This window comes from Blastocystis sp. subtype 4, assembly GCF_000743755.1.
Source record: "Blastocystis sp. subtype 4 strain WR1 chromosome Unknown seqid_0035, whole genome shotgun sequence".
Classification (NCBI taxonomy): domain Eukaryota; class Bigyra; order Opalinata; family Blastocystidae; genus Blastocystis; species Blastocystis sp. subtype 4.
In genome coordinates this window covers 40,746-53,485 of record NW_014569512.1, presented here as the reverse complement: position 1 = coordinate 53,485, position 12,740 = coordinate 40,746, and the positions used below count along the sequence as shown (strand labels likewise).

The following is a 12,740-nucleotide window of genomic DNA, read 5'->3' as shown; positions in this document are numbered from 1 at the left end:
GCTCATCCCAAGAAGCTGACTCTCGAGCAACGCAAGGAGCGTATTGCTGCTAAGAAGGCTGCTATGGCTGAAGAGGAATAAGGAAGTTGTGAAGATTGTATTTGTTGGAAGGAATGGAACTATCTAGTCTGTGAGATACTGTACTGAATAGATTAGCAACTCTACACACAGAAATACCACATCTACTGTTTCTCCAAAGTCTAATTACGTGTAAATAATCAAAGATCTACAAACAAACATTCATACAATTCTTTCGCCTCGTCTGCTTGTCTCTGTAGCCACTCTAATACCTTTTCATCATGAATCAAAGGCTTCATTCTATCGACACATTCTTGATTATACTCTTGAAGCCATTTCTTCTCCCACTCTTCTAACATCTCTTTCACACACATACTGGCTTGAATAGGGACATATGATAATGGGACAAAATGAAGGAACCGACATCCGAAAGAAGCATTCACATAATCCGTCTTCTCAACCACTACTATTAAGGTACCAATCATCTGATTCTCGAAGGATATACAACGTATTCTCAATACGGATGCCGTATCCACCTTCTTCATCATAATATCCCGGCTCGTCTGTCATCGTCATTCCCTCCTTTAGTCCTCCCTGATACTGTGTCGGACGACAACTAATCGACTATCCATCATCCTCACTTCGCATTCTCACATCAGGACCTTCATGTACACCGCTGAAATAACCAACACCATGACCTGTACCGTGTCCATAATCAAGCCCCATCATCCACAGAGCCTTCCGAGCCAGAACATCCAACTGAATACCACGAGTTCCTTCGGGGAAACGAATACATTCCAGAGCAATATGACCCTTCAACACTGCCGTATATCGCCTCCGATAATCCATATTCACCTTTCTCAACGACGGATCTGATGGAATTACCACGGTTCGTGTAATATCTGTCGTGCCCCAATGGTACTGACCACCTGTGTCCAACAGGACACATGAATCACGACCTAGCGTAGCAGCTGTTTCTTTCTCTGGCTTGTAGTGAACAATGGCAGCATTACGACCATATCCTACAATTGGTTCAAAGGAGTCTCCGAATGATCCGGCTAGCTCACGACGAAGTTCTGTCGATTTTTCAGCCACTTCAACTTCTGTAAGACCTGTATCAATCTGATTTTCCAACCAATACAACAGATGAATCATTGCCACACTATCACGAAGGAAGGCCTCCTTGATGTGAGCTACTTCTAACGAGTTCTTCATTGCCTTCATTACACTCACAGGACTACAATCACATCTCCCACTTATGACTACTTCAGAACTGAAAGAGGCTTCAGATCTGACACAGCTTGGGACAACTGGAAACTCACATCCTTCTTGTCAAAACACAGCTTCACATCACTCCGTTCATGTAATTCATTGATAAAGGACGAAAAGGAGTCATAAGGATGGAGAATCACATTCACATCCCTGAAGTGACTATTGTCAATACGACCTTCATGAACAAAGAAATGCACCGCTTCAGGATCAATAACGACATATCCGTAGACATACGGATTGAAAGCAATATCATCTCCACGAATATTCAACAACCAACAGACATCGGCAAGTGTCGTCAGAATGAGGGTGTTAGCATTCAGTTCGTTAATGGCTTTACGAACCTATAATGAATCAATATCCTTTGGAGTACTCTTTTCACTTTGCTCTGAACACTTTCTCCTGCATCTTCCGTTGACAAATATACAACAGGTGTACAAGGAATTGCAGGACGATCCTTCCACACTAAATCAACGAGATTCTCCTTTTCACAGACAAATTCAATTGATTTCTTTTTCAGTCGTGTTGCTATCAATTCCCCACTTGTAGACGAGATTAGAGTTCCATCCACTCCAACACGACTCTTCTCTGGAAGATTGTTTTCTAACCATTCCTATAGTAAAAGACATTTCCATGCGTGTACACTCATTTTAGGACAATCTTCCGTTCCCATTTTCATCAACGTCCAAAACGAAGGTAACTGGTTGGATGCCTGCAGAAAATAGCGAGAATCTGTCCAAAGAAGGGCTTCACTCTTTGTTACTACTGCTACTTGTCAACGAAAGAGTCTACCCAAACCCGTTCCAGCAGATCCAGTGAATTCTGAGATCCAACGACGCCTTTGATAACAATCAGGAACATATTCGCTCATGTGTTGATCTTCGCTTGGAATTACATATGCATCCAATTTCTTTGCTTCCATAACGCTCCCTAGCCATTACAAATCACCACCTATCCTCTACGCAACTGGGCCAACTTATCAGCAGCATTCATAGCTATAGCGTCTAGAGCATTACTAATACATTCAATCAATGATACAATTCCGTATACAAACTGTTTCGAGAAAATGTAACTTTGGAACAACAAACATGAATGAAGTCAATGCTCACTTCTTGCTAAAGAAACTTGCAATTGAGGTTTGTTTCGCCTTTTTAACTGGAGATTTCGGCTTTACTACCGGAGTCTCCACTGGTATCTCTTCAGGAACATCTTCCTCTTCATAGTACTCTTCAAGGTCTAATCATCAATCCCTCGATAACAGATACAAGAGAAGCCATCCTCACCAGGTACCTCTCGCAACTTCTTCTTCAATCGTTTCCCAGGATGTTCAGGAGTTTCCTTTTGTACTTTCTTTGCAAAGAAATCCCTAAAAATCAGTCAGAATACATAATTCTACATGGCTCCATTGACAGGTTCACTTCGTTTCTTTGATTTCGTCCGTTCCTGCGATTCTTGTGAGTCTACCATCTCCCGAGAGTTTTCTATCTCCTCCTTGGGAGTCTCTTCTTCCTCACTATCAGCATACAACTGTAGCTGACGAATCCGATTGCGTTTCTATACATCGACTCCCCATATTACAACTACAGCAATTACATCATCGTCGCTCTCCTCTTCATCAAATAGATCTTCCTCAGCGGTTGTAGTTTCCTTTGCTACCGTACTCTTCTTAACTGATACACTCTCCTTTACCACTTCCTTCTCAACTACCAGACTTGATTCCTTCTTCTTTGAAGGCGCCTTTGCAAATAAACTCTTAACACTTGATTGCGAAGCACCCGATTTTAGAAGATTCTTTGATGGAGAAGAGTGAACTCTAGATTGAATGACAGGAACACATTTACTGCATATTTGGAGGAGAGAATGTTCGAGAAGCAGACTGATTCAATTTAATCGAACTATTGATAATGTGGGAATGGCTACACATCAACAGCCACCACCACTTCAACCTCGAGATATCCACTTCAGCTCCTCGATCTCGAATTGCTCCGTTTATCGAATTACAAATCTACACCTCACGATTCCTTCCAACACCAACACCATCTGAAATTGAAATATTGGATCTGGGGGATACACTATAGTAATGAACAGATGTGATTAACGAGAATCCACTCCGCATATCTCACAATGACAAGCCAAACATAAGAATACCTTGTAATGCATTTGAACTACACAAAAACATTGTGTACTTGCCATTCCTAATTCCTGTCACACATAGCACAGCAATCACAGCCTCTTTTCGCTTTTCAGCAATTTCTTTAAGAATCCTACAAAACTCGTTCCCGATATCGTGTACCTACAATTTGGCTGTATTTGGAGTTACTGTCATCGAGTTACATATATACGGAATCGTAAGAGCCTGCTGCTTCTGGTCCAAACAAACCTCAAGAGGCTCAATATATTGTGATAAGTCAATGCTCATAAACAAATAATGTGATAGTTAGTGTTCTTTGTCAGTAATGATTAAAGAGCAGGTAACAATAACAAACAAGATAGAAAGTAGCACGAACCAACTCATGAGAAAGAAACTCTTGAACTGCAACAGATAGTAATAAAATAAACAACTTTTTCTGGATCCTAGCTGTAAATTCGCATCTATTCAACTACAAGCTGGGAATCGACAGGCAAGCCTCGTCACTTGACAGCAAATTCTCCCAACTCTCAATATTCAATTTTGATTGGATACACTGATAAATCTCATCAATCGACTCATCTTTTCCCTACATACTAATACTTTACTTCTTCCTACCTTCAAATACCATTGCTTTGCCAACTGTTTGATACTCACCATAATCAACATCACATCACACTTCCTAAACCCATTGCATATTTCCAGCCAACACGCTCTTTCAATCTCTCCCTACGGTGAAGACCAAGACAAAGAACAACATCAAAACGGAGACTATTGATGAGGTTATTGAGGATGGCGTCTTCATTTCCCTGAATCACACGAATCAGATCCTGGAGTGCAGTGTAGTCACACAAAGCATCCAACCGTATCACTCCATTCAATTGATTGTTGTTTATCGACAAGTAGCCATAGACATGGGCAATATCATTGACAGGAGCCAGACCAAAGAGTGTCGACACATGGACACCCGAAAGGACAAACGAAATCGAATTCGATGGAGTGGGCAACACAGGTCGGGAGATGACGCTAACACATCGATTCCGTAGTGCCTCGTACAACGTCGGAACTACTTGTTGGAGTCCTATATATCACAGAGAACATCAACTCAGACGCATCACTGCAACAGTCTCAACTGATGTCTTCTGGATATGGATATCATACGATTGAAGAGTCTGCATAGCTGAACTCCGAAGAATCTCCTCGAAAGCTACTTGTCACAGCTCCATCCAGTCTTACCCTTTGTTGTCGGATGTTCCAGTGTCTGAACGATACAATGAAGAATATCAACCGGACTTTGGATTGCAAGAGCAGAAGGAGTGTCACTTAGCGATGAGAATAATAGCATAGGTGAAATCGAAGTGTTGATATCCAATTGATGGATCATATTCTACTTGGTATACACACACCAATCCTACATCTGCTGTGATACGAGCTGTCATCGAACCATGTAAGCAGACAAAGGCATCAGCTTCGTTTCGACTATAATTCAAATCACTTCATTACAGAAACCCCCAGATTCGCCACTGACACACACACCTGTCACCTTCAAAGAGGACCGTTTTTTCTTCAATTGTTGCTGACATCTGACTAAGACAGAGAACAAGATTGGGGAAAAGAGACCGTTCGTTCTGGAGATGTGCGATTAATTCATCCTTCGAGTTGTATGGAAAGTACCCATTCCCCGAAAGTGTGTGATCTCCTCGACGTTCTTGCGGCCAGATCCCTCTCGAGGGAACGATTCCAAACACTCGGGAGTCGAAGTGACAGAGCAAACGAGGATTAATCTCATATCGCATCCAGGATACTAGTGTCTGCTTTAGTAACTGCTTCTGGAGATAACGATTCGTCCCATCAACATAGGGGGAGAAGCGATCAAAAATGGATGGCTGATCATCATACAACTCAGATATACCAACTCCTTTCGGGGATATCTCACCACTGGCGATACTCGTCATCTGTGTATAGGCTGGCGTCAAAGGAAGAGGGGTTGAACGACACCGAACTGCATCCCAATCCACCCCTCGGAAGAATGGATGACTCATGATCTCTTCAATACCATGATGACCAAGACGATCTTCTGGATTCTACGAGTAACATTGAACCCAATGGAATACCTTCTCCAACAGTGCAGTAATGAGATTGCGAGCATTGAGTGATAACATAGGCGGTTGAATCACTGCTTGACGTGTGATTCGAGAAAAAATCGTCTGAATATCAGTCCTTCCTTACACCCACTTCAACGCTATTTCCATTAAACGGAACTACGCCAACCATCATCTGATAAGCCAGAACACCCAATGACCAATAGTCCGTATCCTTGTCATGGCCTCGACGATTGATAATCTCGGGAGACTACAATAAAGCAGAATCCAATTCACTACCATGTATTGAGGTGTTCCCACATAACTGATGGAACGTTGCCCTGGAGGAAGAAGACAACTCATTCCCAAGTCTGTGAGGATGATATGACCACTGTTTGTCATTAAGATATTCTCCATCTTCAAGTCACGATAAACGACATTTCGCTGATGCAGATCTGCCAACGCCATTATCACTTCTGCTAACTACATATGAACTCTACAACAGAACACTACATAAGGTCTAGCGGTAGCTTCCGGTAATCGGTTATATGGTTGTTGCTCCACTAAAGCAAAGAAATCTCCGCCAGAATAGTAGTCTGTGACAAAGTAGATGTTCAACTCATCCTGAAAACAGAAGCGTAACTTCACAACAAACGGACTATCAATGATCTACACATCATATCCTAATGTTATCCCCACTTCAAGCAACTCTCGTTCACGGATTGTTCGCTTTAGTGTAGATGGACGAGCCAACTGGGCCTTGTTTAGGATCTTAATGGCATACAGAACTTTCGAGTCCTTCTTTTCACACAGCCACACTTGCCCATAAGCTCCATATCCAATACATCGTATTAATTCGAAAGAATCCAAACCGATATCGGCAGATTCCGTGAATTCATAGGAAGGTAAAGCAATCGATGACGGAATATCAAAAGTTTGCATTTTCTTTGGTCTTACGAAAGGGTCTGAAGAAAGAGGATTCTCCCTGTCTTCGCGGGAATGGACAAATATCCCCTGAAGAACGTTCTAGCAATCACTTCACTATTGTCTAAAACAACCAATCCTAGGTAAATCAGGCCATTCGAATTGGGAATGCTAGTTCTTGTTGCACTTTGTATCCTTCACTAGCAGTAGATATATTCCTAGTATCCTGCAGAATCAATTTTCAAATCACTCTCTTTTGATTCCAATCATTTGTGATTCCAACAAACATTGTAACTACTGCTTAATCTTCATCATTCCCTCCTTGTACAACTGGTCAATCACTCCCTTGTAGTGATTCTTGCTGTAATCCCTCTTCAACTTCATGGTGGGAGTCAACATGCCATTCTCGACAGTCCATGGATCTGAATCACAGTACACATTTTTCACCTTCTCGAAACCCATAAGCTTACTGCTGTTAGCAACCTTACTCATCTCCTCAAACACTACTGCCCGCACAGCATCACTCTTGCACATATTACCAAAATCCGAGTCCGCCTCATCCATTCCTCGTTCTCGTAGTGCCTTTCGCAACTCACTCTCTTCAGGAACGACAATCGCCACCAGGAAGGACTGGTACGAATCACCATACACAAAGACTGAAGATACAACAGGACATTCTTGATATACAGCTGTCACCTTATCCGGAGAAATGTATTCTCCTTGTGCCAACTTAAAGATATCCTTCTTTCGATCAATAACTTGAATAGCGCCATTAGGTAGCCACATTGCAATATCGCCGGAATGGAACCAACCCTCCGAATCAAATACAACCTTATTGATCTCGGGACGCTTGTAGTAACCTTGAATGATGTTACAACCACGAAAGCATGCTTCTCCTCTTCCTCTGCATTCAATTCCAGGTTGAATCACTGTACCATCAGCAGCTACCTCTCTTCCATGATAGGTATCAGTAATTGAGTATCCCATTTCAGGAACAGATACCAACTACAGTTCATTCATCCTTATCATACATACTCGAGCCTCACCACAACAAATAATACCTCCACAATGACCCACAGTACAATTATCTTGGAAATAAGAGCAGCAAATACCTCCTCCAGTCTCTGTGAGTCCTAATCCCTGGATCACGGGACATCCCATAATCACACGCAAGGCAATTAAACAATCATCTGTGATTGGAGCCGACCCGGTGACAATAAACTTGAGTCGATCCAGTCCAATAACAGAACAAATCTTCTTGAAAACCAATTTGTCATAGACAGGATGATCCAAACGATTCTCGTGAAGAAGATTATACTTCTATCCTTCAAGCAGCTATCCATCCCCTACTTTCGTTTCAAATCCTTTGCTAAACAACATCTGAACTATACCACTCTGCTTCCGAACCTTAGCAAAGATACTGTCTGTAATTCGGTTCAATAGTCGAGGAACTGATGGGAAAATCGTAGGTCGCAGATGCAAAATGTCATCCACTAACTTTGTCGTGTCTCCTTGATAGAACCCAATTCGCGCTCCGTAGTAGACAATAGCAGACTGCACAAAGTGCTCAAAAACATGAGCCATTGGGAGATACGACATATGAATATCTTCATTCGTCAGACCTCCGATGGTATCAATGTACTGAACCACTGCTGTCGACACAGCAATCATATTTCCATGGGTTAGCAATGCCCCCTTCGGAACCCCTGTAGTACCCGATGTGTAACAAATCATACACATATCTTCTGGAGTCAAGAGAGATGTTTCAACCTCAGGCAACGAAGCACCTTCCTTCACCAACTCTTCAAAACAATACAGTCGAACCTGATAACGCTCTCCCATACTCATTAACTCCTCTGAAATTGTTCCATCCTATTCTCAACTCATTTCAGAATTCCTACAATAATCAAATTCTTGATAAAACTAAATCTCTCTGGGTCCGTATCCAAACAGCGCAATAACATCATACCGGAAGCGGGAGTACAGACAACAGTCTTCAACTCTGCCTCACTTACAATCGTCCTACCAATGAACCTCTTCCTCGATTCCTACGCAAGAGCTTCAGGACCCAGAGTGTCGTACAGAGTCACAACCGTACCATTTACCCTCCAAACACCATACTGGGAGATAACAGCAGTTGGACAATTCCTTAAGAAATGCCCAATTGTTCTCATCTATTGATGAAAATAGACATATATCTTAACTGGAGTTCCATCAGACCGTTTCTTTGTTCCATCTGTCACTGACAACAGATCATACTTCACCAAGGCACGCGAGTAGGCCTCGATAGCTTTCGTACATTCTTCATACCTAATACTTCATTATCCAACAATTGGCTACGTTATCCATTCATAGTCCCCTATAACACCCTGATTATTGGGACGATACCCTAGAAATGCTGCACCTGGATTTCTCTTGGATCCAAAACTAGAGTAAAAGGGTCGAAAAGTACAAACGCATAGAGATCAGGAAAGGTATGAATATCGTCATTGATTGTACACTTAAAGTGGTCTTCGTATCCTATAGCACGATAAATAGCTCCCTAGCAGTGAAGAACCGAATAGACTTCTACCAATCCATGTTCCACATCTTCTGTATTGGGGAGAGTGGATGCATATTGGAAGGTTGGAGTAATGCGACTACTAGAGCAACCCATAAAAGAGAGACAATAAATGACGTCATTAGTCATGCAATGACGTCTGTACCTCTCTCCACTGCAGAATTGGTGATAATTCACCAGTTTGACTGCAATCTATTTGGTTCATTGAATCGGTTTCCGATATTGCTTGATACTTCAATTCTTGCAGATAGCATGATTGTCCATAAGGAAGAGAAGAACCGTTCGGATCATTCTCTCTACACATTTTGAAACGGATTATTAGGAGAAGTCATCATAATTCGATATATTCATACGAATCAGCATTTATAAGGAATCTTTGCGTGCAATTGAGTGTATTGATTTAAATCACTTCTATTTGTCGAAATACAACTAATGAAAAGCCACTCATATTCATCCTAATTGGACATGAATGGATCTCGTCAACAATGGCAGCGATGGAATTTATATATTGTGAACTTTTCTCATATCACATCCTTCTATTCCATCTTACCTATGATTCCCTATTTGAATATGGAAATCGGGATTGATGGACTTCTCTATGCTATTAGTTTCAGTGGTTATTATTTTACTCAACTCCTTAGTCCATTTTTGTTACTCTTATGATTTTAGGTTTTCTCTACTTTGGAGCTATTAGCGACAAGATTGGTCGACGTAATACACTCATCATTTCTCTCGGTGGTCTCTCCATTTGTCGTTTTTAGTCTCTCGACTCACTTCTAGGTCACTTTTTCTGTTTTACGGCAAGTAATCACTACGTATATATTCTGTTACGTTGTCTTTCTGGATTGTTCGACTGTGTCATATCTATCACCCAAGCCTATGTTGCAGATATATCATCGTCAAAGGAAAGAGCAACATGTTTAGCTCGTTTGGAGGCAGTCATGAATGCTGGGCAGTGTATCGGGCCTCTCATTGCCGGTTTAATCTCAACAAAGAGTGTCCGTTATGCAATGTAAGCTTTAAAGAGTTGGTTTGATGCTTCGATTCTTCGGAGTGGCTTGTGATTGTTTCGGTTTCATCTATGCCCTATTCTTTCTTCCTGAGTCTGTTGAATCGGTTGTAGAGAAACGTCAGTTACTCCGTACCTTTACAATGGTGAAGCAGGCGAACAGACGTAGCTGTGAACCATTGACATGATTCATAGGAGGTTTGGATGAGTCCTTGTTAAGTGCTGCCGATAAGGGTTAGACTGGAGGAGTGGTCTGATTGATAGAAGTTGATGAGATTCAAACCAAATTCTTTGCATCGTTGCGAATGGAGCGTAAGAGATCTGAGACGAATGAATCCATAGAAAAAGAGAAAATAAAGAACGCTCATCTGACAATCAACTATCTCATTGTGATTGCTATCATCTGCGAGTTTTGTAACAAATTCATATTTTCCATCTTTGACACAATTGTCTGTCAGTTTGGAAGTGTCAAACATGAATTAACTTCTCTTCAGTTCAGGTCGTAATATAGAATGAATCTCACTACTAGTCTGCTTAGTGCAGTTGGAAGTGCTCTGAATATCTTTCAGACAGGCTTCTTATTCCGATGGCTCATTAATGACAGAGGGATCAGCATCCCTACAGTGGGTTCATTTGCTGGTATTGTTGGAGGTCCTATTGATAATCATTCTTAATCATAGCCATCGCTTGTATCATTTGTATCTACAGCAATCGTGTCTGGTACTTTGTGGGAGCTATTCTTATCATTGTGGGTTACGGATTTTATGCCCCAGTTGCTCCCTCCATTCTTTCTGTAGGGTTTCTCATGTATTTTCATTGCAGGCTGAAAGTACCGAGGAGACGCATGGGAAAGCTCTATCCTTGGCGAATGTTGGAGGTCAACTTGCTTACATCGTGTCACCTCTTCTTCTCGAAGAGCTATACAACCAGCAAGCAGATTTACCTTTCTTTATTACCCTGATACCAGCTATTATTCTGGTGGTTGTAATGTTGATGTGTAGTTATCTTCCCGGAGGAAAACTGGCGGGTCAAGTGAGTCTTGCAGATAGTCTGGAGCATAATGCAAAAGTTGGCATTATGACCGAGGATAATGAATATGAAACGGAGTTCCTGGGATCTACAACCGTCTCAGGAAATGGAAAGAATGATAAAAAGCGGAATCTTCGAGTGCAGCGACGTCAATCGATGCCAGAAGAACCTAGTAGTCTGCCGGAGGATGCAGAAGCCTTCAATCTCACAGCCTCAATACGTAAACAGTTTGGAGATGATACAATGGAGATTTAGTTCTTTGTAGAATGTTTGTAGTAGCAATGAGATGGTCATAGTCTTTTCATTACTCTGAAACAAATAATTCATTATTTTGCATATTTATTGGTATCATTAATTTGCATTGATATGTCTGTTGCTTTACAACCGCATTTCTTCAGCAGAGCAGCTAACTCTTCTTGCAAATGTGTTTTGAATTCTTCATTGCTCCAATCTCCAAACCACACCTCCACTCGATAGTTTATTTGATTGTGTCCCGGATTTGATTTATCAATGACACGAGCTCCCGTAATATTGTCTGCCGGGTCAAGTGCCTCTCCCAAAAGACTCATCACCAAAGCCTCCCAGAATACTGATAATGTGTCATGGTCCTCTTCTACGAAATGAAACCATCCAATCGCCACCACTAAGAAAAACACACATCCAGTGACCTCCATGTTCATTGTGGGGGTCTTCATATTTCGGCTCGATGCCCTCTTTAAAAATACACTGTCCAATAATCTATCCATCATATCTCCAGTTCGGATCTACTCTACACTTACGTGGTGCGCCATCTGGAACTCGGGAATCCGTGCGTTCAACAACTTTTTCACATCCATCATAAAAGACATCTCTATTCCTAAATCCCATATTTCAACCTCAACGTTATTGCTGGAAGTCCTCTCCAGAATTTCCAAAATGATTCAACTGTGTCGATAATGCAAAGTTTATCGAACGAATTGTCATACCCTTTGGACCGATCAGCTCGGTTGTCAATATAGCACTGTTCAAGGAGAACCCAACGGTTCTCAAATGCGTGTAGTTGTCCCTTCGACATAATAAACATGAGTAGTTCCTAGTCAACAAACACTTCATACTAAAATTGCATTGAATCGAACTAGATATACTGATATCAAAGACTTAGCAGTGATACTTAAACCAACGTCTCTTCTCCAATCTCTCTCGCGCAGAAGTGATAGCAACACAGTGACCACAATAGGCTCCTAGACAAGCACAAGCCAGCATTGCAAAACAGCGAGTTCGTTTGTCTTTACCATTTGCTACCCATCAATCAAAATAATCTCACTCATACCGATGAACCATCCAAACGGAGCAAACACCGTGGCATACCCTGCAATGTGCAAGTAACCATTTCGATCAATCTCCTTGTGGAAAGACTCGTAATGGTCCAGAGTTTGGGGGTCATAGGGCTCCGTAGGCTTTGACATGGGAAAAAGATGGAGAAATTGAGCAACAACGAGCTTGGTACAGAAATATGAATAAATAGCCAAATCTATTCTATTTTGGGCCATATCCTTCATTTATCTTCTCTATTCTTACTGCTTGTTTACAGTAGAGATGGTTGGAGTCCATAGATCATTATGCATAACCCATAACGATGATCTTCGTCGGTTCGGTTTTAACTACATTCTTACATCAATATCACTGGTACCGAACCCCAAATAGGAAGAAATAAGCGAAATTAAACGACATTACTAGTAACCG

The 12,740-nt window shown here is 41.6% G+C and overlaps 6 protein-coding genes across 6 annotated transcripts; 1 reads left to right on the top strand and 5 right to left on the bottom strand.

Moving 5' to 3' along the window:
• Positions 1-218: 218 nt before the first annotated feature.
• JH06_0904 (metallopeptidase M24 family protein) lies at positions 219-2,280 on the bottom strand (the record flags this gene model as incomplete). The annotated part of the gene is made up of 8 exons (XM_014673596.1): positions 219-481; positions 540-642; positions 673-1,255; positions 1,285-1,631; positions 1,661-1,890; positions 1,933-2,055; positions 2,086-2,217; positions 2,250-2,280. The coding sequence occupies 8 exons, from the start codon at positions 2,278-2,280 to the stop codon at positions 219-221; spliced, it is 1,812 nt and encodes a 603-aa protein (XP_014529082.1).
• A 112-nt stretch (positions 2,281-2,392) lies between these two features.
• JH06_0903 (hypothetical protein) lies at positions 2,393-3,327 on the bottom strand (the record flags this gene model as incomplete). Its single annotated transcript, XM_014673595.1, is given in 7 exon segments — positions 2,393-2,523; positions 2,553-2,653; positions 2,684-2,841; positions 2,854-3,100; positions 3,129-3,203; positions 3,234-3,292; positions 3,304-3,327. 7 exon segments carry the CDS (start codon positions 3,325-3,327, stop codon positions 2,393-2,395), a joined length of 795 nt encoding a protein of 264 aa, XP_014529081.1.
• A 756-nt stretch (positions 3,328-4,083) lies between these two features.
• On the bottom strand, positions 4,084-6,438 carry JH06_0902 (hypothetical protein; the record flags this gene model as incomplete). The annotated part of the gene is made up of 10 exons (XM_014673594.1): positions 4,084-4,496; positions 4,521-4,622; positions 4,652-4,802; positions 4,831-4,894; positions 4,919-5,499; positions 5,530-5,622; positions 5,645-5,767; positions 5,797-5,979; positions 6,010-6,165; positions 6,196-6,438. The coding sequence occupies 10 exons, from the start codon at positions 6,436-6,438 to the stop codon at positions 4,084-4,086; spliced, it is 2,109 nt and encodes a 702-aa protein (XP_014529080.1).
• A 276-nt stretch (positions 6,439-6,714) lies between these two features.
• JH06_0901 (long-chain-fatty-acid-ligase) lies at positions 6,715-8,594 on the bottom strand (the record flags this gene model as incomplete). Its single annotated transcript, XM_014673593.1, has 5 exons — positions 6,715-7,425; positions 7,456-7,740; positions 7,771-8,292; positions 8,322-8,442; positions 8,473-8,594. The coding sequence occupies 5 exons, from the start codon at positions 8,592-8,594 to the stop codon at positions 6,715-6,717; spliced, it is 1,761 nt and encodes a 586-aa protein (XP_014529079.1).
• Positions 8,595-9,445: 851 nt separating this feature from the next.
• On the top strand, positions 9,446-11,273 carry JH06_0900 (MFS transporter; the record flags this gene model as incomplete). The annotated part of the gene is given in 9 exon segments (XM_014673592.1): positions 9,446-9,620; positions 9,650-9,733; positions 9,761-9,992; positions 10,006-10,154; positions 10,185-10,223; positions 10,254-10,482; positions 10,501-10,628; positions 10,670-10,782; positions 10,812-11,273. The coding sequence occupies 9 exon segments, from the start codon at positions 9,446-9,448 to the stop codon at positions 11,271-11,273; spliced, it is 1,611 nt and encodes a 536-aa protein (XP_014529078.1).
• Positions 11,274-11,344: 71 nt separating this feature from the next.
• Positions 11,345-12,463, bottom strand: JH06_0899 (eukaryotic initiation factor-4E; the record flags this gene model as incomplete). Its single annotated transcript, XM_014673591.1, has 7 exons — positions 11,345-11,661; positions 11,687-11,756; positions 11,798-11,839; positions 11,944-12,090; positions 12,113-12,132; positions 12,179-12,295; positions 12,328-12,463. The coding sequence occupies 7 exons, from the start codon at positions 12,461-12,463 to the stop codon at positions 11,345-11,347; spliced, it is 849 nt and encodes a 282-aa protein (XP_014529077.1).
• Positions 12,464-12,740: the final 277 nt, after the last annotated feature.